This window comes from Hemitrygon akajei, chromosome 5 (assembly GCF_048418815.1).
Source record: "Hemitrygon akajei chromosome 5, sHemAka1.3, whole genome shotgun sequence".
In the NCBI taxonomy this organism is placed as follows: Eukaryota; Metazoa; Chordata; class Chondrichthyes; order Myliobatiformes; family Dasyatidae; genus Hemitrygon; species Hemitrygon akajei.
The window spans coordinates 151108304-151133104 of record NC_133128.1 but is presented as its reverse complement, the minus strand read 5'-3'; the positions used below and the strand labels follow the sequence as shown (position 1 = coordinate 151133104).

The 24801-nt window shown below is 38.8% G+C and overlaps 1 protein-coding gene across 1 annotated transcript in view; it reads right to left on the bottom strand.

The window, feature by feature from the left end:
• Window positions 1–350: 350 nt before the first annotated feature.
• Window positions 351–24801, bottom strand: part of vps16 (VPS16 core subunit of CORVET and HOPS complexes) — a 75220-nt gene continuing 50769 nt past the window's right edge. The window contains exons 18-24 of the mRNA XM_073046875.1: window positions 22660–22757; window positions 13666–13773; window positions 9616–9693; window positions 4675–4844; window positions 3270–3366; window positions 3065–3168; window positions 351–833 (exon numbers count right to left, since the gene is read on the bottom strand). Coding sequence (XP_072902976.1) covers window positions 689–833; window positions 3065–3168; window positions 3270–3366; window positions 4675–4844; window positions 9616–9693; window positions 13666–13773; window positions 22660–22757 — 800 coding nt within the window. The 3' untranslated portion in view covers window positions 351–688. The remainder of the gene's footprint in view (window positions 834–3064; window positions 3169–3269; window positions 3367–4674; window positions 4845–9615; window positions 9694–13665; window positions 13774–22659; window positions 22758–24801) is intronic.

Below are 24801 nucleotides of genomic sequence, written 5' to 3'. Positions count from 1 at the left end.
TTTAAAGTGAGATGAAGGCGTTTTAAAGAGGACTTGAGAGGGAAGTTTTTTTAAAAAAAAAACAGATTAAGTGATAGCCATCTGGAACATACTGTCAGAGGAAGTGGTGGTATCAACTATAATCATCACATTTAAGAGGCATTTGGACAGTCACGCATAGGCAAGGAAGAGAACAATACAAAACTAATGTGGACAAATGTTACTAATATAGACAGGCAAAAAGGTTGTCATGGATGTGATGGTTATAGGGCCTGTTTCAATGCTGTACAACTCTATGACTTTAAGTACATTTTCATCTCCTGCTAAATCAAGTCTATCAAAAGAATATTAATTTAAAGAGCTTGCGTAAGTAAATTTAACTTAGCATTTAATCATCAATTTTCTTTTGGGACGGATGTACAGTAATGCCACACCAAATAATTTACATAGTGCATATACTGAGGCATTAGACTTAAGTAATATTTAATCATATGAGATGTAGCATTTAAGATATTGAATGAAGTACACTTCCATGTCAACAAATAGTTTATCTAGGCTACTGCAGTTTTTTCTGGTAACAAACTGTATAACTTTTCATCTTTTTTTTGTAATTCATGGTAAACCAACTATAAACATATTTACAAACATACATATTCTGAAGACAGGGAACTAATACTTAATTGATCACTTGTCATCTCTGAGAAGTATTTTATTTCTTTAATAGCTGTGCTTTTGCTCGGTTAATTTTTTCCACAATTGACTGATCAGTAGCTGATACACACTTGGAAAGAATATTGTTCAACTCGCTTTCATTTTTGCGTTCTGTTGCAACTTCCACAGCTTGGTCTAGATCTCTGAGACAGAACAAAAATAAAACAGATTAGAGCAACATCCAAAGCACAATTAAGAGTGCTTTCTATCCTTTAAGTTGAAACACAAGTACTAGAAAACTAAAAAGATGAAAAAACAATTATGGGAATGCCAAACAAATCTTAAAATTAAGATAAACAGTTAATTACCGTAGATTCCGGATTTTAAGCCGCTACTTTTTTTCCCACATTTTGAACAGCTTTGAACTCTGCGGCCTTTAATACGGTGCGGCTAATGTATTATTTTTTTTCATGCCGCCGAAAACATTTTGCCTCGTAACAGTAGACCAATAAAATTGATGAGTAGTTCACAGAGGTCCAATGAAATTGTACGATAAATCAAGCGCACTTTCACAATTAAATTATTGTAAATCAGTCATTTGTACTCACCCTCATCAACATGGAAAACACTCGAAGAAAAGCATTGTGCTGCCTTTATGGCAGTTATTTAGTTTATAATATTTTCGCTTAGTTAAAGTTAGAACTGTTTTAACTATATTTGTTTTCTGTACTACATCGCGGGATGCTATGACGTCACACCCGGTTTCGCCGCGTCTTGTGGGATACCGGTTTGCGATAAACGGGAAGGAGGGGGCATTAGACCCGAGCGAAACGCTGCTTTTAAATGCCGTTTGCGATAAACGGGACGGCGGGGGGGAGCGGCGGAGCGAAAACGCTGCTTTTAAGTTAAAGGCGATCAATAACTTTTCCTGGTAGGCTGCAGTATATATATTTTTTACCAGTCGTTAGGAGATATTGGAATGTTGTTTAGTAAAGAAGTATACGCAACGTATATTTAAAAGTAGCCGCGTTACGGGCACGGTTCGAAAAAAAGCATTTGCAATATGTATTTGTTTTTGTTACCATATGGATTTAATTAAAAGTTAAAAAATCCTCACGTGTAATATCTTTCTGTGTAAATATCTCATATTACAACGTGGGACACCTGCGGCCGAAAATCCGGTGCGGCCTTTACAAGTAAAAAATTGATTTTATTTCTAAAATTAGAGCCAGCGGCTTTTAATCAGGTGCGCTCTGTAGTCCAGAATCTACGGTATATCAATAACTCCCAAAGATTTCCATATGTAATTTTGCAAGAGATTTAATTCTATCACTCTATTTCTAGCTACTGCAGACCAACAACAAAGAAAGCAAGGCTTCAAAGCTGGTCACTTACGGGCTGCATTACATAAACAAATTTTAAGAAACTATTGAAAAAGTTTGGACATATTATAAAGAAAATAGCAAATAACACATCTCAAACATATCATTCAATTAAAAATAAAGCCCCTTGAGTCATCTGTATCAATAATTTCTGGTAGATGCCGGGTCTAGATGGAGTTCATTCCGCTGTAAAACGCCTCTCTGCCCTAGTATCAGTCTCATTGCCTTAAAAAATGAAGTTATTTTTCCCATACAACTCTTTCAGCCAAAGGTTTAGCTTCCCAAACTATTTATCTTTATACAAATTTGCTTGGGTAATTATCTGAGATTATAACTCTCAGGATCTCTATTAGGCAGGATATGCCCTCTCTTCATTGCTGCTGTCAGAGAAGAGGTACAGGAGCTTGAAAACACATACTCAATGTTTTAGGATCAGCTTCTTCCCCTCTGCCATCAGATTTCTGAATGGACAATGAACCAACCCATGAACACTACCTCTCTTTTTGCACTACTTATTTCATTTATTTCTTATACTGTATATATTTCTTATTGTAATTTATAGTTTTTTAATATATTACACTGTACTGCTGCCACAAGACAACAGATTTTCCAATATATGTCAGTGATATTAAGCTTGATTCTGATTGTCCTATTCTGTGATTTAGTTCCTGGGACTATCAGTGTTGGACTCATGTATTCTTGTATTAAAACTATTAGTCCTAACATGAATCATGATGAGTAGAATTTCCTATTTCAATGGAGCCAAATGAATGTGTAATTAATATAATGAAGGATAGATGGTGAAAATTCTGGTCAATGATTTAGATATTAGGAAGGGGTGTCGAAAAAACCTGTCATAAGCAGGAGGGGGGATTAGGAATAAAAAAACCCTGCAGACTTTAGAATCTGAAATAAGAGCAGAAAACGTAAGTAAACATCTGTCAGGTTGCACAATATCTGTTGCAAAGTGAACACAGTTGACGTTTCAGATTGATGATCCTTTGTTAGGGAGAGTTTTGATTCTTAAAAATATTGAGTATATTTCTACTTACCCAATCATTATATATCCTTTCACTTTCTGCTCTGGGCTGACTTTCGCTACATACTTCTTAGCTTCATACTTGTTGTGATGCTTTACACAGATTTCTACAAATGGCTAATAAATTGAAAGAAAAATGGCTTTGAACCAGTTAAAAGTGCAAATCTTTTATCAATTTAATATGAAAAACACTTTTATTTAAGATAACAGAAATATACCATGTAACCTATTGGGGACTTCTTGCTTCTGGAAAATTTTTCAAGTTCCTCCCAGTCTTCTTTCTCTGCCAATGCAGCAATCTTTAGCCACCAAAACCTAAATGTAATGAACAAAAGCTGTAATGCTACAAGGAAATTAGGTTTTATACACTTAAAAGCTTGAGATGAAGAAACACTTAAGTGTACTATTTGCCTAAAAGGCTGAATGACTACACAGCATCATTTAATTACAAATTACATTTAGTCCTTGCCTATCTAATCCCCTTTTACATAGATATACTTAAAGTATTTCTTAATCTGTGGTTTTTGTTATATTTTGTAACAATATTGCTTCACATAATCAGTCCGTTACCCTTCTCCCCCCCCCCCCCCCCCCCCCACCCCCCAGTTCCATTTTGTCTTCCTATCCTGCCATTTATATTATTACAGCTCTGGGTCATGTTTTACCAGCCAAAAATTAGACAATAAAGCAAATACAGCAAAGTTATTACTGTACTGAAGATCAAGGTTCAAATCACATCACAGCAAGGGGAATCCAATGAGGCTAAGTACGCAAACCTGGAAAAAGTGTTAGCTGGACTACCCAGCTGTCATACATGTACCCTGTTATATTAATATTTTTATGAAGGGAAATTGGTTTCCTTACTCAGTTTAACGAGTAGTATGAGGGATGGCACAACAGCATAGTGGTTAACATAACGCTAATGCAGCGCCAGTGACCAGGGTTTAATTTCGCCACTGTCTGTAGGGAGTTTGTACTTTCTGCCTGTGATTGTGTGGGTTTAATTCAGTTACTCCACTTTCCTACGGCATTCCAGACACAAGGGTTAGGAGGACAATTGGTCACATGGCTGTAACCCGGCAGATCAGGCTCACTTGGTCAGAAGGGTCTGTTGTCTCTAAATAAATAAATAACCGACACGATCAACTCTCATACACTCTCTAAACCGTTCTCTTCATGGGCTGTTAGAGTTGGTATTACAGGTGAACTTAGTAGCCCGAGGACAATTATGAAAAGTGATGAACACAGGTCTTATATTTCCTTGTCTCCCATCTACGTTCCAGAGTTTGAATTTCAGCAGTATCACCTTGGGACCTCATCAGGTTAAAGCCAAGAATTTCTTCACGTATTTTTAAAAAAGAGATTCTCAAGCTGCTGTGATCGCTTAGATTACAGTTAGCAGTTTTTGTTTGTGTCATAGGTATCCCTCCATTTAAGTGGATCTTGGAGGTTTTCTTTGCATATATTTTTCAAATCTCATTTTATACTTGTGAGCCCCAAATGCTAGATATACTTTATTTTTCTTCTAGTTAAGTAAGTCCATTTTCCTAATTTTTGCGTTATGTAAACTGGTAAAAAAATCTAAAAGAATAATTTAAACTGGAATTCATGTTTTAATTTTACCTTTTGTCAGGAATTTTAAAGTCTTTGTAAAGCTGTTCAGCTTGTTTGAGCTTGCTTTCCAGTAACAGTCTGGAAACAGTGTCGTGTAACGACAAATCCAGGTACGATTTACCAGTCTCCTTCTGCAAACGATACTGGTATCGCAGTAATTTAATTTGGTCTTCTGTGATCTAGAATTTTGATGCAACAGGAAGGCTTAGATACACTTCTTCAATTGTACTTACAATTTTCAACACAAAGGACCTTCCTCTGCTTATTACTGATGTAAAAGATTTCGCCCAACCTCACACCTCCACCCCCGCCAATGCTCCTGCCTCCTTTTTCCAAAAACTTTCAGCTGTGAGACAGTTCAGTTTTACCAGCAGGTAGGGCAGCATCTACAAAGGGAAATGGGATAAGCCCTCATCCTGTTCAGTATAATCCCAAAGTGGATCTTTGTCATGCATAACCATAATCAGTGAACATTGATAAAATATTCTCATATAGATCATAAGTATTAGTACAGGCCAATTATAGATCCTCATATGTTGTGCAAACAAAACGAATACAGAACAGGAATTAAATTCACGTTTTCAATGGTCATGTTAGGGATCTTCCTGTGTGCAAACTGATACCTTTTCAACATAATTAGTTAGCTATGGAGCAATGACCATATAAAAATAAACCATATAAATGCAATATTTTTATTATCATCCTAATTTTTTTGCAAAAGCCAGTCAGTAGAGAAATGGGAGTAGGTGACTGGAGAATGACCATGCTCCAGTAAATCTGTCTTATTATTCAGTCTATGAAATATGAAAGTGCATCAGGAATTGTACACAGTCTACAATTTTCACAGCTTTTAATTGGGACATTTTCTTTCTGGTGCCCCTTGCTGTACTGATAAAAATGGTAACTGGAACAGCCTAAGGCATACGTACTTATGCCTTATGACTGCAGAGATCTGGTTTTGATCCTATCCTTGGGTGCTGTGTGTGGAGTTTACCAATTTCATCCCTTGTGTACTGGTTTCCTCCCACATCAAAAATGTGCTGGGTGGAAGGTCATTTGGCTACTGGAAATTATCCATGATGTAAAATAGGTGGCAGAAGGATTGGAGAGTTACTGGAAATGCAAAAGGAAAGAAGGGATTGGTGCAGAAGAGTGATGCATAGCTGGTTTTTACATGGTGGGCTGAAAGGCTAAGTTAATGTAAGACTCCATTGCTCAGCAGAATCCTTTGTCCATGTGTCTTTACAAGGAAAGGAAACGAGAACAGGTAACCATTTGCCACAATAATACTAAAGGATATAGTTACCCTGAAACAGTATAGTGTTTAGTGTCTGTCTTAATTTTATTTTTACAAGATACTAAAAAACAACATCAAGAGGGAGTTAATTGGAATGGGGGCAAATTATGGGGAAAAATTAGCAGGGGTGAATGATTGCTCTGTGGGTCAGCATAGTCTGAATGTGCCAAAATGACTTCCTATTACATTGGAAGGAAATTTGGAAATCAGATGCTTTGCAGGAGTTTGATGCGAAAAGTAATTGCTCCTCAAGAATTTCCAACAGCAAATTTAAAAAATTATTTAATCTGATATTCTGAAGCGTCTCTAAATAAACTGCCAAAGTAGAAAGAAATAAATTGACCACTACAACACAGCAAATTTTGAGGGTAGTTTAAAAAAAGTCCCACACTTTTTACAATTATGCTAAAATACATTTAATAATGACTTCAATTTATTTCCGTATTCTGCAAGACAATCCCTTTATGTTCTCCCAAACTTTAAGGCAATTCTGCACATAACACATTCTGTAAAGTATCTCTGTTATAAGCCAGACAACTTGCATTTGATAGAGCACATTTCATGTCTCGCAGTGTATACAATCTTTTTGCATGGAAGACCAGTATTTTATTTTCAAACTACTTTGAGATCACGTACAAGAAACATTTTTGTTTGAACTGCACATAAAAACAATACTTGTATTTTTAGTCACATTTAAAATTGCAAATATCGCAGTTTCATTTCCTCTGCTTGCTACTGCCTTTTCACTGACTCAATCACTGCCTCATCTCTGGTACTGTATTCATTCCAATCAGTGACCGACATTTGCCCATGAGCTCTGTACCCCAGTGTTATATGGTAACAGATGTGCCCACTACCCACCAACAGGAAACTATAGACCAGTTAGTCTAACATCTGTCCTGAGAAAAATACTATATTTCATTATTAAAGAGTTCACAGCAGCACATTTAGAAAATCATAAGGAATAAAACAGAGTGAACAAACTTGCAATATTTCTTGGGAATTGTAATAAACAGGGTGTATAAAGTGGAACCAGTAGTTGTAATGATTTGGATGCATCCAGCAAGGTGCCACATAAAAGATTTCTGCACAGGAACAGTGCATTTAACTAACAGAAAACTAGGGTAGAAATAAATGAGTCATTCTCATATTGACAATCAACAATTTACAGCAAAACCACAAAAGAGTGCAAATGTTGGAATTGCAACTGCTGGAAAAACTCAGTGGGTCAAACAGTGACTGTGAAGGCAAATGGTGTAAGTCGAAATATTGGATCGTGACTCTGCGTCAGGAATATTGCCAGGCTGGTAGGCGATAGGTGGAACCAGGTCAGGAGAAAGGGTGGGATGGATGATCAAAGATAGAAGAAAACTAGGACGACAAGTGAATACGTGGGAGGAAACGCAGCTGAGGTATATGATACCTAAATCTGGAAAACTGAATATTTATACTATGCGTTGTAAGTTACCCAAATGGAATCCAGTTTGCATTTGGAATCTCTGTGGCAGTGGAGAAGACTGGAGGGGGGGGGGGGGGGTTGGTATGGCACTGGAGAGTCAAAATAACATGCAGCTGGAAGTTAAAAATGGCCATTCAGGACAGAGTATAGTTGCTGCACCAAAGCACCAAAGGGTTCTCTAGTCTACACTAATGAAGAGGATGCCAAGCTGGGAGCACTGAACGCACAGACCCTCTGCCTCACTTTGAATGGCTGGTATGGTCTCTGGATGCTGGTAAGGGAGGAGGTAAATGGACCTCCTTTAGTTGCAGGGTAAAGAACCATCGGGTAGCTGTGTGTGTGTGTGGGGGGGGGGGGGGAGATGAGTGGACCAGGGAATCCCAAAGGGTAGTCCCTGTCAAAAACATAAAGGTGGAAAGGTTTGGCAAGTGGGGGGGGGGCGGGGGGGGGAGGGAGAGGAAGGGTGTTGGAGATGATAAAAATAGTGGAGGATGCTGTGTTTAATGGGGTGAAGACACTCTGCCTGAGTGGTGGTGGATGTGGGAGTGGAGTGATCTGAACAGATGTGGAAGAAATGGAGGAAATCTCTGTGTGTGCTCTATCAACTACAGCAGAGAAAATCTCAACACATGAAGTGCTGAAAAAACTCGGGCAGCAGCTATGGAGGGCCCATGCTTCCAGTAAGAGGCCATTTTAGAAGCCCCAGAGCAGAACGCCTCATTCTGAAAGCAGAACCAGTGGAGGCAGAGAAACTAATGAAAGGGAATGGCATCCTCAGAGTGGGAGGTGGCTGTGGAAGATGGAGAGTTTATAGAGGAAGTTCATGACAAGTCTGTTCCCTCGGATGGAGACAGAGTGATTCAGAAAAGAATGAGGAGTGAAAGCCTTTGAGCTCAGTGCTGTGGTCTTGGGCATTTACAATCTATACTAATGACTTAAACGTTGCTGTTTCAGAAACAACCAACTCTGATACAAGATCAATTATCTATAATATTAACTCAGCTTTTCTCACTCAATAAATGCTGACTAACTTGCTAAGTATTTCAAGCACAATCTGTTTTTGTTTATGATCCCTGGTCCCAGGCTTGAGCCTGGACTCAGAGCCAGTTGGCTGCCAGCCTGTTGTCAGGTGGGTGTCCCTGGGACAGTTTACAGGCCCACAGCAGGATCAGGTCCCTGCACCAAGATGGGAAAGAAGCAGGGCTGCGAATATGGTGATAACAGACCTGACATACTATCCAATACACATAGAAAAACACTTCAAGACAATTCACAGACGCAATTTATCAGGTGGGATTAGGAGCACAGGTGATTGAAATGAGGAGGGAGGTGTAGCCATTTAGAAAGGTCATTCTAATGCACAGGGCTTCAATGGACATCGACAACATGAACCAATACAGATCAAGAGATGGGAGTCACAGAAAAAGATAAAGGGCAAAGGTCATGGAAATGAAATGGCAACGCTATTAAATTATTGAATAACAACGAGAATTTGAAATTTAAGGCTTCAAGGCTCTGCAATTCAGTCAGGTTAGCAAAGTTATTTAACTGCTGAAATTTGCTGCAACATTATAAATTCTGTTTTACTTCAAAAATCATAGTATAGTCTGAAATTTTATGTACACTTTCCAAACAATATTCATGGTCAAAGGCTACTCAGTGCCAAAGCAATAAGAGTACACCAGCTAATTGAAGTGATGAGTTCTTCCACAACAGAAAATTACCGACTTCATCTGAATAGCCCAGTGATACACACAGAACTTGTGCTGAGGAGGAAATGGTGAGCAGGGTGAGGAAGACAAGAGTAAATGGCCCGGTGAAAAATAGCACGGATATAGTACGATTCTAAAAATAATCTTCTCCTTTGCAAAAATAAATAAAATCATCGGTCTAGCAAAGAAAAGTGTGAAGTAGAGAACTAGAGATGATCTACAATACTGAACAGACTTGGATTTGAATCCTGTAGCCACCACAGAGTAAAGGTGATGGCTCAGTTTAAAACTCTGAATCCTGTTTAGTGAAGCCTACAGACCACCTTAGAATGAACGCCAATAGTAGCCTCCTCATGTGGTCTCACCGCTTCACTGAAAACCTTCAAATAGCTCCAGAAATGCAAGCATACTGCAATTTTGAAACTACATTCCAACAGAATAAAAATAAGACACTTGAGCTTTTCAGCTACTTCAACACAAACCTTGGCAGCAAATTCATTCTTAGCTTTATTGTATTCATCCACAGCACTCTGCAAAGTGGCAATGCGTCCCTCAATCGTCTGTTGAACAAAAATATTATTTAAAAACTTTTAAAAAGTGAAATGAGTGTACTTTCAAAATTCAAGAAGATTTAATTTCATTTCCATTACACAAGTGTAAAAGGAGAACAAAATAACTGTTACTCTGGATCTGATGCAGCAAGCACAAAGGACACAGGAGCAGAATTAGGCCATTTGGCCATTGAGTTTGCTCCACCATTCATTCACTGCTGATCCTTTTTTCCCCTCCTCAGCCCCAGTCCCCTGTCTTCTCCCTGTAACTTTTGATGCCATGTCCAATCAAGAACCTATCAAGCTCTGCCTTAAATACACCCAACCTGGCCTCCACAGCTGCCTGTGGTAATAAATTCCACAAATTCACCACCCTCTGGCTAAAAAAATTTCTCTGCATCTCTGTTTTAAATGGATGCCCCTTTATCCTGAGGCTGTGCCCTCTTGCCCTCAACTCCCCTACCATGGGGAAACATCCTTTCCACATCTACTCTGTCTAGGCCTTTCAACATTCAAAGGGTTTAAGTGAGATCCCCTTTCATCCTTCTAAATTCTAGCAAGTACAGACCCAGAGCTATCAAACGTTCCTTGTATGATAACCCTTTCATTCCGGGAATCATCGTTGTGAACCTCCTCTGAACCCTCTCCAATGCCAGCACACCTTTTCTTAGATGAAGAGACTAAAACTGCTCACAATACTCAAGCTGATGCCTCACCAGTGCCTCATAAAGCCTCAGCATCACATCCCTGCCATTGTATTCTAGATCTCTTGAAAATGAATCCTAACATTGCATTTGCCTTCCTCAACACCAATTCTACCTAAAAGTTAACCTTAAGGATGTTCTGCACAAGAACTCCCAAGTCTCTGCATCTCAGATTTTTGGATTTTCTCTCATTCAGAAAATAGTCCGCACATTATTTCTACTAGCAAGTGCATGGCCATGCATTTTTGAACACTGAATTTCATTTGCCACTTTCTTGCCCATTCTCCTAATCCTAATCTCCTCAACATTACCTGCTCCTCCACAAATCTTTGTATCATCTGCAAACTTGTCAACAAAGCCATCTATTTTGTCATCTAAATCATTGACATATAGCATAAAAAGCCATCCCAACACCGGCCCTTTGGAACACTACTAGTCTCTGGCAACCAACCTTTTATTCCCACTTGCTGCCTTCTGAAAGTCCAAATATGTAATATTCACTGCATCCCCTTTATCTATCCTACATGCAATCTCGTCAAAGAATTCCAACAGGTGTGTCAGGCAGGTTAATGAAACCACACTGACTTTGTCCTATCTTGAGTCACCAAGTACTCCATAACCTCATCCTTAGCAATTGACTCTAACATCTTCCCTTGGACATTCAGCTCCCAACTACAGTGATTCAGTAATGGCTACAACATCATACTAGACAATCTGTAATAGTGAAACAAGATCATCCACCTTATTTCTTATATTCAGTGGACTGAGATATAACACTTTTGAGTACTGTATTTGCTACCCTTTTTGATTCTACATCACTAATGCACTGATACTCACCCTGCTGGCTGCAATTATATGCTTTCATCTGCCTGCCCTTCCTGACAGTCTGACTGCATGTTATCTCAGAATCAGAATCACATTTATTATCACCAGCATGTGTAATGAAATTTGTTAACTTAGCAGCAGCAGTTCAATGCAGTACATAATATAGAGGGAAAAAAACCAAAATAAAATCATATTAATAAGTAAATCAATTGCAGTGCAGATTAAAAATTGTGCAAAAACAGAATATATATTAAAAAATTAGGTACTGTCCAAGGGTTCAATGTCCATTTAGGACATTGCATTTTTATCATCTTTTTTATAAGCCCCTTCACTCTGGTTCCCACTCCCGTTTAAACCCTTCCCAAAAGCTCTAACAAAGCTGCCTGTGAGAATATTGGTCCCCCTTGGGTTCAGTTGCAACCCGTTACTTTTGAACAGGTCATACCTCCCCCAGAAAAGATCTCAATGATCCAAGAACCTGAAACCCTGCCCCCTGCACCAGCTTCTCAGCCACGCATTAATTTGCCAAATCACCCTGTTTCTACTCTCACTGGCGCGTGGCACAGGCAGCAATCCAGAAATTACTACTTGGGAGGTCCTGCTTCTCAGCTTTCTACTTAGCTCTCTAAATTCTCTTTTTAGGACCTCTGCTTTTCCTCCCTCTGTCACTGGTACCAATATGCACCAAGACATCTGGCTGCTCTCCCTCCCTCTCCCTCCCTCTCCAAAATGTTGTGGATGCAATCGAAAATGTCCCTGACCCTCTTCCTCTTCTGTAACACGCACCTATGCTCAGCGCCAGTAACCCTGTCTCCATGGTATTCCCCTGGGAGGTCATCCCCCACAACAGTATCCAAACCAGTACAATAAAAAGAACATAATAATAATACAAACACAATAACTATAAATACATAAAATAGCTGATATAAATAAATTGATTATATATCCATAAATTAATGCTAGGCACAGAAGTGTCTGTACATAAGGTGACTGACATGAAATGATGGGAGTTTTAGTTGAAGCGTGGAGTTTAGTTTTAGTTTAAAACTAAGGACTAAAATCTATTATAAAATGTTTGACAAAGTTTAATTTCATGCAACATAAGGAATATCAGGGTTGATGGCTGAATGTTTGGTCACATAGGCAGGTTTTAAAGCAATAAAGAAAGGTACAGTTTAAGCACGGAATTCCAGCGTTTAGGGGCCTTGGCATCTAAGGACTTGATTGTCAATACTGTAGCAATTTAAACCAAGATAGATAAGTGGCAAGAACTGACGTAAATTAGATATTTCAAAGGGCTGTAGGGCTGGAAGAGGAACAAGTCTATGGAGTGATGTGAAAACTGAGTTAATAATTTTAAAATGACCACTTTTCTTAACTGGGAGCCACTGAAAAACAGCAATTACAGGAGTGATGGACAAACGTGCATGGGTAATACACTAGCAGCAGAGTTTTGAATGATCATAGGTGTGACGAGGAGCAGATACTGAAATAGTCACATGCACAGGTAAGCAAGTTGTCAATGTCAGCAGCAAGTGAGCTGTGGTTGACTGGTGTTAACTGATTCGGGACAGGAATATTTCCAATCTGGGTATTTTCTAACTCTGCCATAGATTGTCACCAGCCCAGTTGTGAGAGGAGGAGGGTAGGGCAAAGGGCTAGCAGTCTCATCCCATAAAAAGCCCAGAGCTATAGAAACACCAACAGAAGGTGCAAAGACCGCATCCCTGGGAGAGGAAAGACTAGCACAAGACTGTGGACAGCCAATGCCCCAGTAGGTGTGATGAGAGTTAAAAGGGTGCTTTCCACTGCCGTTCACTTGATCTACTGAGTGTCAGAAGAGGAGAGCCAAAAACATAACAGCCATCAAACTCATTTGCTAAAACTCACACAGAGAATGCAGTTTCATTATCTACTGGCTTTAGGCCAAGTGTCAGAAGTTACATTTATTTAAAATGCAATCTTACATAAAAGTTCCCAAGAGGTTAAAAAAGATTCAAGCATTTTCTCTATGCCAAGCAATAATGAGCAGATCCATTCTCACAAGGATATTTAATGCCTGCTTACTAGTTAACCTGTTGGATTTCTGGTTATGTTTATTCTGAGGAGGGTGGCAGAGAGAGAAGGGAGAGGGTAACGTGGACAATGAGAGAATTTAAAAAATGACTTTCTTTGCATCAATAATCCAGAATGACCTTTTCTTCAAATTAATGCTTCAACCAAACTGAGAAAACTGACAGTATAACACATGGATTTGGCCTGTTGAAACAAAATTTCAACACCTCTGTCCTCAGGAATGTGTTTTCCATTTCTATAAACTTTATAATACCATTGGGACTTAACTTTACTCAGTATCTCAAAGAGTGAACTTTATCACTGTCTCTGCATTCAATGAGAAAATCCATTTTGCACTGGCCCCACTAGATGTCAGTGAATGAGATTCTGTTCTTACCGATTCATTGCAATAACTGGAACGCACATAAAAGTTGCCAAGTTCTTGATGGTTGTCATCCTGATTGAACAGATCCTTGAGGGTCTCTGGCTCCTGGTGCTTACAGAACTATGAACAAACATTCACCAGTCAAAAATCTGCACAACTGCAAAAAGAATAATCATTCCCATTTACAGTCACGTAACAAAAATTGTATCATAAAATGATCCAAACACAGTGAAAATCCCATCATCATTGAAATTATTTATTTCTAGCAAGTTAGGAGCCATTAATACTCACAGGGTAATGGACAAAAATATCAAATTCAAAGTTACACGCCTCTTAGAAATCAAAAGATTTTTGGTTAAATTAGTAGGAGATTCACTCTGCCCCAATCCAGAGCACATGATATCATTCATCTATCCTTACATTGGATATCAAAAGTAGAAAAGTATCCCATCTCTTCAACTTCATTTTGAAGTAACAAAACCAAAAAATTAAGAACACAAAAGCAGAAAATGCCAGAACTATTCAACAAGTGAGGCAGCAACAGTCCAGAGAGAAAAAGAGTTAAAGTTTCAGGTTGTTGGATCTGATTGTTTAGTTGATATTTTCTTTGCAGTTCAACAACTAATCATCTGCTTGCATTTTAAGTAGTTCTTATATGCATATAACATTTTAATATGCCTCGAGTGGCTATACAAAGAATAATTCTGGATAGCTCTGGAAGTTTCTTTGTTCTGCATTATTTGAATACGTGCTTTCTCATTGGTTGACTCATCGACAAATTTGAATGGAATTTTCCTCATCTGTGTATAAAATAGCGAGACACAAGCAGCACCATCTTAAATCTTAGACTTTTTCTTTTTAAGCCTTCTGATCCTAGCTTCTGCTCCTCTTTCCTTTTTTCTAGCAAGGCTTAATAAAACTATCATTTTATAACTTTTTAAAAGCTATTATTAATGCTTTTTGAGATAGTGATTTAGATGCATATCATATTTTTTACTGAGTTAAGTATTGTATGTTATTAGTTTTGCTACAACAAGTGTATGGGACATTGGAAAAAAAGTTGAATTTCCCCATGGGGATGAATAAAGTAGATAGATAGATAGATATCTATCTATATCTATCATGAAGCAACAAGTTTTGTGCCTCTTTCCTGACTTCCAAAAGAACTTTGGATTAAAACAACAGAATCCAGTAAATTGGCAAAAATTACAAAGTTTAGAACTTGGAAGAACCACACGGACAAAATGGAATTTTTAGCATGCACCAAAAAGGGTAAGAACGTCCTCTTATGTTTCTGACTTTTACATCATCCAATGGGAGTCAGGAGTGAGGAACTGCTTTTTCAGAAAACAGATTTGTAAAAAAAAACACAAGCTAGCAGAGCCACATACAAATCGGTAGAGTGCGGATTAAATATGCTAGCTGGTAGAGCGTCAAAAATTGAATTAAATTCGCACAAGCAGTGGAGCACGGATAAAAAGATTCATGCAAACTAGTACAATGCAGAGAAAGCTTAAATACATGCAAACTAGCAGAACATGGGGAAAAAATTAAATCTGGGTTGCTGAACAACCTATTAAAATTTTGCCTACAAGCTGTGAATAGTTCAAGATCACAGTTAAAGTAATAAATATGTATGAATTAAGATCACATCAAAACAATGGTCAAAATCATGAATCCAATCACAGAATCTCCAGTTACATGGGAACAGATAACTGAGGGTTTGAACTCCTACTTGAATAAAACATTGTGGTTTGATATCAATGTTGAATCCAATGAAATATGGCTCCTAGATAATATTGTGAAAGTATGGGATATGATCTAGAAAATGCCTGCTACTGCTTAGAGATAGGACCGCATGGTCAGTTTGATTAAATCTGTGAGCGATTGGAAGAGTTAATAGGATGAGTAAAGTGTTTCTAATTGAAAGAAACATGAAACTTGTGATACAAAAATAGCATGATAGAAACAGTAAAAAGTCTAAAGAGCAAATCTCTGCATTAGCTGAATGAGTGAAAGAAGCACACGGTAATTCAATTTAAGTGCATCATGCAGAGCTCAGAATTGGGCAGTCCTGGTAGTGACGGTGCAAGTGATGCCAGTGCTCCTTTTTGGGAAACTCATACTTCTGAAGCCCACATCAAGCAGTCCCCGGAGAGACGGTGACAGCATCTGAACTCTGAAGAATTACAGGATGGGCATGACATAGACTACAGAGCCCCCTAGTGACTCAGGTAAGGATGACAGTGATAGAACAATGACTAACAGCTGTGTCACAGCTTGCTCCAATAAAGACCACGAGAAGACACACAGGACTGTTGTCTGAAACCATTGTTAATCAATGTATTGACAAGCTAGTGGCAGATTAATCAATTATTACTTGACAAGCTAGTGGCAGATTAATCAATTATTACTTAACAATCTGCTGAAAGGCAGTAAGTGCTCAGACAACTCTGTGGCTCTTGATGAAGAACAACTGAAAGCGTGTTAAACTTAAAAGATGACATTGTGTACTGCACCTGCATTAAGAATCCCTGATACCACGTATACCATTTAACCTATATGTCAAAGAAAAACACATGATGGCAGTCTTAACTGAAGAACATGGACTAACAAGGTCCTGCTGGTTAATACTCTGTACAATGATTGAGAAGGAATTCAATTGGCTGGAAGGTCAGTTGTTTCTGGATCTGAAGTGCTAGCATCAGGAAGCATAGCTCCTGGTACGTCTGTGCAATAGGTAGAACTAAAACCTGTAAGTTGGCAGAAGGAAGATAAGCTAATATCTTCACTGACTCTCGATATGCTTTTGGACTTGTTCATGTTTTTGGAAACTTATGGAGGCACAGAGAGTTTCTTATAGCTGAACCCCAATCAAGAATGGCCAACTAGTACAAGAACTCACGAATGTCACAAAATTGCCTTCAGAAGTCACCTAATTAAAATATAAAAGCCACTCCAAAATGACTACAATGGAAAGCTGTGGAAATGTATTGGTGTTGGAAATTGCAAAAAAGGCAGCATATAGGCTGATAGCCCCAATTACGTTGCTTCCTTATCTGGCACAGCAAATACACTCTCTCGGACGCACTGGAGTAGAGAAGATTGACAGATTTTCCCATTGGTGGTGGAATCCAATATTCACGGCACAAGCTCAATGAACATTGAAAGATGCATGACATGCCAGAAACAGAATTCTGGAGTAGCGGAAAAGTAATAATTAAGTGCTCCTGCCCCATCTGGTCCATTTACAAGAGGACTACATTTCTGAAGTATCAAGGATACCCAGACACACTGGTAATAGTGAACAAGTTTTCAAGATGAGTGGAGCTAGTTCTGTAAGGAAAGTCACTGCCACAAACAAGGAAAAACTCTGATTGAGGACTATATTCCTATATGGGGAATGCCATGTCACATCAACTCTGACCAAGGAACACATTTCACTTGGGAGAGTTTGTTAGGAATTATGTTGATTGATGAACATTGAATGGTACTTACATTGTCCACATCACAAAGAGTCATCAGAACAAGTTGAACGAATGAATGGAACCATCAAACAACAACTGACTAAGTATCATGAGGGAGGTGTACCATGCCCTATGGTTCTTCCTATGGTCTTAAGTAATATCAGAGCAACTCCAAACGATAAAATTAAATGAAGTCCATTCGAGGTGGTAACAGGCGTCCTACGTCACTCCCGGGAGCTCTCAATCTCAGAGAGACTGATATACACATTATGGCAGGCAGTTTAGTTAACTGTTGAAATTAACGCAAGCTGTCTAATCTGCTTCTGAACAGGTTTCTGACACTTGGGAAGAACCAACTGATGGAGGACCCACTCCTTATTCCTGATGAGTGGGTCCTGATTAAGAAACCAGTTAAGGATCCACTGCGAGCTGTTATCAAGTGCTGTTTGTTACTAACTTGGCAGTGAAAGAAGTTAAAAGTAAGCGATACATACCAGCCACTGCAAGCAAGCCAAAGTGGTATTCGACAAGGGACAATAAGTGCTGTGGTTAACATACTAGTAACCTCTTGGTCACAATGCCTACGCTGCTGGGCTACAGTGAGCAAATCACTAACCAGCCAAAAGACTTCGAGCAAGTAGACAACTACTGAAAATTATGAACTTTATCCTAACATGATTTGTTGTTGTTATATTTTTGCCAATTTTCATTACTCATAATGTGCCAGCTGAGATGACTGATAATGTATACAGGCAAGTATCACATGAATTAACATCTCTAGCTGTTGGATATGTCAAAGTATACCACACTCTTCAAAATATTTACCAAAGCTAGGCATTCATGCAGATGCAGAACAAATATGTGCCCTCTTTATTAAACATTCTAGCAACAGTGATGTTGACATCATGCCTACGATTCATTAACCAGAGAGGGACCAATACCTTTGTAGGCAGGTTTGCTAGAACTGTTGAGGAGGATTTAAACTAATGTGGCAGGGGGATGGGAACAAGGCTGAAGAGAGGGCTGCAGGTTTACACACAGAGACAGCATATAGTGAAATAGTCAGACTGTCGGGAAGGAGGAGGATGATAGAGCAAAATTGCAGTCAGTGGGATGAGTTGCAGTGTAAAAGGGGGGCAAAATTGAATAGGGTGACAAATACAGGACAGAAGGCATTATATTTGAATGCTATAGTATATAGAACATAGATGATGTTGTAGCACAGATAAAGATTGGCAGGTTTGATGTGTGGGCGTCACTGAGTCATGGCTGAAAGAAAATTATAAAAATTATAAATGGGAGCTTAACATCCAAGGATACACATTGTATCGAAAGAACACATAGGTAGGCTGATAGATTTGGTGTGGTTCAGTTGGTTAAAAATGAAATCAATCCTTAGAAAAGGGTGACATTGGATTAGAAAATGTAGAATCCTTGTGGGTAGGGTTAAAAATCTGCAAGGGTAAAAAGACCCTGATGCTACAGGCCTCTAAATAGTAGCCAGGATGTAGGCAACAAATTACAATGGAAGATAGAAAAGGCTTGTCAAAAGGGCAATATTACGATAGTCATAGATGATTTCAATATACAGGTAAATTGGGAAAATAATTTTGGTGCTGGATCCCAGACAGAGAACTTGTACAATGCCTAGAAGATGGCTTTTTAGAGCAGCTTGTTGTTTAGCCTATTAGGGGAAAGGCAATTCTGGAAATGGTGTTTTGTAACAAGCCAGATTTCATTAGGGAGCTCAAGGTAAAGGAACACTTAGGAGCCAGTAATCATAATATGATAGAATTCACCGTACAATTTGAGAGGGAAAAGCTAAAGTCACATGTATCCATATTACACTATAGTAAAGGGAATTACAGAGGAACTGGCCAAAGTTGATTAGAATTGAACATGAGCAGGGATGACAGCACAGCAGTAATGGCTGGAGTTTCAGGGAGCAATTTGGAAGGGGCAGGATAGATACATCCCAAAGAAGATGTACTCTAAAGGCAAGATGATGCAACTATGGCTGACAAGGGAAGTCAAAGACAACGTGAAAGCCAAAAAGAGTGCATGTAGTAGAACAAAAATTATTGGGAAGTTAGAAGATTAGAAAACTTTTAAAAACCAACAGAATGCAACTTAAAAAGCCAAATGGGGAGGAAAAGATGAAATATGAAAGTAATATAATAATATCCAATAATATCAGAGGATACTAAAGGATTTTTCAGATATACAAAGTGTAAAAAAAGCGACAACAGGAATTGGACTGCTGGAAAATAATGCTGGGGAGGTAGTAATGGGGTACAAGGAAATGGCGGACAAACTGAATAAGTATTTTGCAAAAGACACTGTGGAAAACACTAGCAGTATACCAGAAATTTGAAAGTGTCAGGGGAAAGAGCTGATATAATGCTGCTATTACTGTGGAGAAGGTGTTTGGGAAACTGAAAGGTCTTATGGTAAATAAGTCCGCTAGACCAGATGGACAAGGGTTCTAAAAAAGGTAGCTGAAGAAATTGTGTTGGAATTAATAGATTGATAAATAGATAACTTCTTGATCCCAAAGGCAACTGCAGTCACTGCAGCATTATAAGTGCACAGATATACAAATATAGAAATATTAGAAGAGAAATAAATTTTAAAAAAAAATAAGCTACCTTAAACAGGCCAACAGGAGTGGGTCATCACTTCCTCAGCTATAGGTTGACTCATTATAGACCCTAATGACTGAGGGTAAGAATTTTCCAGGATTTTCTGGAGGATCCTTTGTTCTACCACAGCCTCCAGTGTGTCCAATTTGACTCCTATAACAGAGCCAGCCTTTCTAATCAGTTTATTGAGCCAATGCCCCAGTACACCACCACACAGAAGACTGCACTGGTGACAACAGACTGATAGAACATGCGAAGGAGAGGCCTGTATACTCCAAAGGACCTCAGTCTCCTCAGGTGGTAGAGGCGACTCTGGCCCTTCTTGTATACAGCCTCTGTGTTGACGCTCCATTCAAGTTCATCATCCATGTGCACCCCCAAGTACTTGTAGGTCCTCACCACATCCATTCTTCACTATCAATAGTTACAGGGAACAGTGCAGGCTTAGTCTTCCTAAAATTCATCACCATCTCCTTTGTCTTACTTTAAGATGCAGATAATTCAGATGATTCAGCTTGCACCATTTGACAAAATAGTGATCTTTCAATAATCAATAGATTCTGGCATGGTTCCAGAGGACAGGAAAATTGCAAATGTCACTCCATTCTTCAAGAAGGAAGGAAAGCAGAAGAAAGGAAATTATAGGCCAGTTAGCCTGACCTCAGTGGTTGGAAAGATGTTGTTGATAGTTAAGAATGTGGTTTCGGGGTAGTTGGAGCCTCATGGTAAAATAGGCAATCGTCAGTCTGCTTTCCTTAAGGGGAAATCCTGCCTGACAAAACTGTTGGAATTTTTTGTGGAAATAGCAAACAGGACAGAGGAAGGAGAATCATTGGATGTTGTGTACTTGGATTTTCAGAAGGCTTTTGACAAGGTGCCGCACATGAGGCTGTTTAACAAGGTAAAAGCCCATGATATTCCAGTAAAGATACCAACAATGATAGAGTTTTAGCTGATTGGCAGGAGGCAAAGAAAGGGAATAAAGGAAGCCTTTTCTGACTGGCTGCCAGTGACAACTGGTGATCGGTAGGGGTCGATGCTGTAACTGCTTCTTTTGATGCTGTATGTCAGTGAATTCCATGACGGAATTGATGGCCCTGTAGCCAAATTTTCTGACGATACAAAGATAGGTGGAGAAACAGGTAGTGTTGAAGAAGCAGGGAGGCTGCAGAAGGACTTACGACAGATTAGGAGAATGGGCAATGAAGTGGCAAATTAAATACATTGTTGGTAAGTATATGGTCATGCACATTGGTAAAAGGAATAAAAGCTTAGACTACTTTCTAAACAGGGAGAAAATGCGAAAATCCAAGGTGCAAAGTGACTCGGGACGCCTCGTGCATGATCCTTTACAAGACAATAGTCAGGCCGCATTTGGAGTACTGTCAACAGTTTCAGGCCCCATATCTCAAAAAGGATGTCATTGGAGAGAGTCCAGAGGAGGTTCATAGGGATAATTCCAGGAACGAAGGGGTTAACACATGAGGATCGATTGGCAGCTTTGGCCCTGTATTTACTGGAATTTAGAAGACTGTGTGGGGATCTCATTGAAATATACCAAATGTTGAAAGGACAAGATAGGGTGGAAGTGGAGAAGATGCTTCTGATGGTGCAGGCGTCTAGAACTAGAGAGCACAGCCTCAAAATTGAGTGGCAACCTTTTAGAACAGAGGTAAGGAGGAATTTTTCTTTGGCCAGAGAATGGTGAATCTGTAGAATGCTCTGCCACAGACTGCGGTGGAGGCCAAGTCTGTGGGTATAGTTAAGGCGGAAGGTGATTATTTCCTGATTGGTCAGGGCATCAAAAGATATGGTGAGAAGGCAGGTGTATGGGGTTGAGTGGGATCCGGGATGAGCCATGATGGAATGGTGGAGCGGACTCAATCGGCTGAATGACCTAATTGTGCTCCTGTGTCTTAGAAACAAATGAGAGACCATTGAAACCAATGTTTTAATTGTAATTTTCTTTGCAGTTTAACAATTAATTATCTATTTGTATTTTAACTAGTTCTTATATGTATATAACAGTTTAATATGCCTTTAGTGGCTATACAAAATATAATTCTGGAAAGCTCTGGAAGTTTCTTTTCTTTGCAGTATTTGAATAAGTGCTTTCTCATTAATTAACTATTATCGACAAATTTGAATCTTTATGGGTATAAAAAATGCTGAACATCGCCATCTTAAATATTAGCATTGTGGTCTTTTGGCCTTTAAGCCTTCTGCTTCTAGCTTCTGCTCCTGTTTCCTTTGTTCGATGAATGCTTAATAAAATGATCGTGAAGAAACAAGTTTTGTGCCTCTTCCCTGGCTTCTGAAAGAACCTCGGATTAAAACACCAGAATCCAACAAGGTGAATGACTTTTTAATCAAAACCAGAAAACTGAGAGTCTGACGAAGTGCTAACATACAGGAAAATAAAAAAAAGATAAAAAGTAATGTAAATAAAAGGTTTGTGATAGAATATAATGCAGGAAAGATGAAATAATAAAGATTGATGGTGTAGAAAAAAAGGACCAGGAGTAACAGAACAAATAGTCCACAATGGCTGTGGTGTTTACTTAAAAACAGCAAGATTGTTACTGAACTTCATTACCAAAAAGCTCAATACTGATTCTGTACAATACCCATTCAAAATCGGGTGTTATCTAATGACAAGCTTTACTGTTAACAATGTACTGCCCAAGGACATAGAAGTCAGAAAGTGAGGGTGGAGCTGAGAATTCAATGTGGCAAATGCTCAAAAGCTTGAGGTCATACTTGCAGATTGCAATCGGCATATCCAGTGTGGAAGGTCATATTATTAACAAATTTGCCTTGTAAAATACAACTACAGAGCTGAACCCCCAGAAACTGTAAATCCTATGATGTCACAGCTGATAAATATTTGACCGTACCTGACAATAAAGACTCAATGCAACAGGCTGATTCTGTAGAGTCATAAAAAAATCTCCTCTGTTCATCTCACTTTTTAGATGCATCACAACAGTGTACACTGGAATGAAAACACATCAGAAAAATATCAATATTACATGATCAACGTTTTATAAACGTAACAGTCTTTAAAATATTCACTTTAGTTAAGGAAGCTATTTGCTCTAACTTTAGCTATTCTCCATCTGCCCAAAGGAAGGGGGGGAGAGAGAGAGATAAATTACATAATTCAATTTTCATAACTATTATGAAGTAGTAATCAAAACCACTGTACATACTGTAAGTCTGAATCTCATTGCATCTACTAATGAGATCAGAAACTATATCAAACCTAATGTTGACAATTTTGCATTTACTCCATACAGAGCTTTGCAGTATGCTCATGTGAAAAACCATGACTTCCACCATGATTCACAGTTGGGATGAGTTTTTGGTGTTGGTGTGCAGTGGCCTTTTTCCTCCAAACATAGCAATGTGCATTTCTACCAAAAAAGTTCAACTTTTATCTCATCTGTCCCCAGAATATTGTCTCAGAAGCGTGTAGAACATCCAGCTGGTCTTTTGCAAACTTGAGACGTGCAGCAATGTTTTTTTGGAGAGCAGTGGTTTCCTCTGTGGTGTCCTTCCATGAACATCATTCTTGTTCAATGTTTTTCTTATAGCGAACACATGACCAGAGACTTTAGCAATTTCTAGAGATTTCTGCAGGTCTTTTGCTATTACCCCGGGTTCTTTTTCACCTCCTTCAGTATTGCATGTTTGCTCTTACTGTGATCTTTGCAGGATGCCAACTCCTAGGGAAAGTAGCAACAACTACTGAGTTTCCTCCATTTGGAGACAATTTCTCTTACTGTGGATTGATGAACACTCAGGTCTTTAGAAATACCTTTGTAGCCTTTTCCAGCTTCACGCATCTTTACAGTTCTTCTAAGGTCTTCTGAAAGTTGTTTTGATCAACGCATGGTGCACACGAATGGATCTTTCTCAAGAGCAGGCTCTGTCAGTAACCTGACTTTGTGTGTCTTTTTTATAGGGCAGGGCACCTCGACAACCCACACCTCCAATCTCATCTCATTGATTGAAACAACTGACTCCAAATAGCTTTTGTAGAAGGCGTTACCTCAGAGGTTCACATGCTTTTTCCAACAAACACATATAATATTGGATTATTTTTCTCAATAAGTAAGTGAACAAGTATAATGTTTTTTGTGTCATTCATTTAATTGGCTTCTCTTTATCTAGTTTTAGGACTATGTGAAGATCTAACCACATTTTGAGTCATATTTATGCAGAAATAGATAAGATTCTACAGGGTTCACAAATTTCCTAGCACCACTGTAAATGCTGGAATTTGCACTAACAGCACTGCTGCATATATTCAAAACCACTAATATTATACAAACAAGATTGCTTGTTAGAAAGTCACTCTTAGATTCTTCAGTCAAGTATTCCCCCTCTCCCTCAAAGACTTGACTAGTGTGATTTTCACTGCTATGCTGAGCACTCACAATTACAATGACATTGTGGACTCCATTCAAGAAACAGGTGCATTAAAAATGGGACGAATCCCAAGAAGTGGTGATGTATGAATTACAGATCGTTTTTTAAAAAGTCAGAAGCCTTTTTTAGAAATTATAACATAAGAGATTTCAGTTAAGTCGATAGCCAAGAGAAATCATAACATAGCAAATACTTTATCATCTCCCACATTTAATGGACTTGACATCTGTTACTCCTACAAACCTCAATGACCTCTGTTAAATCATCATAATCATTTCCCATCACTCCAATCCTAACAGACTAGTATGCATGCTATGTGCACATTGAATACCATGCTAACCTTTAAGGATGAATTACAACCTATAGGCCAACAAGAAAAATTTGCACTGTAGAAAAGCAATAAACAAAAAAATGTTGACTCCTTTCAGTGCAACCTGACAGACAGAACATTCCCCTTGACTTCAACACATACGAGATAAAAGGCAGAAGTCTCCTCTGATGCTGACGCCACAGCAGACCTGAAGCATAGTGGTGAATTACCAAAGAGGGGGCACAGATTTATCTTGCATCTGGTCCTCAGCTTCAGGCCAGGGAAGCTTGGCATC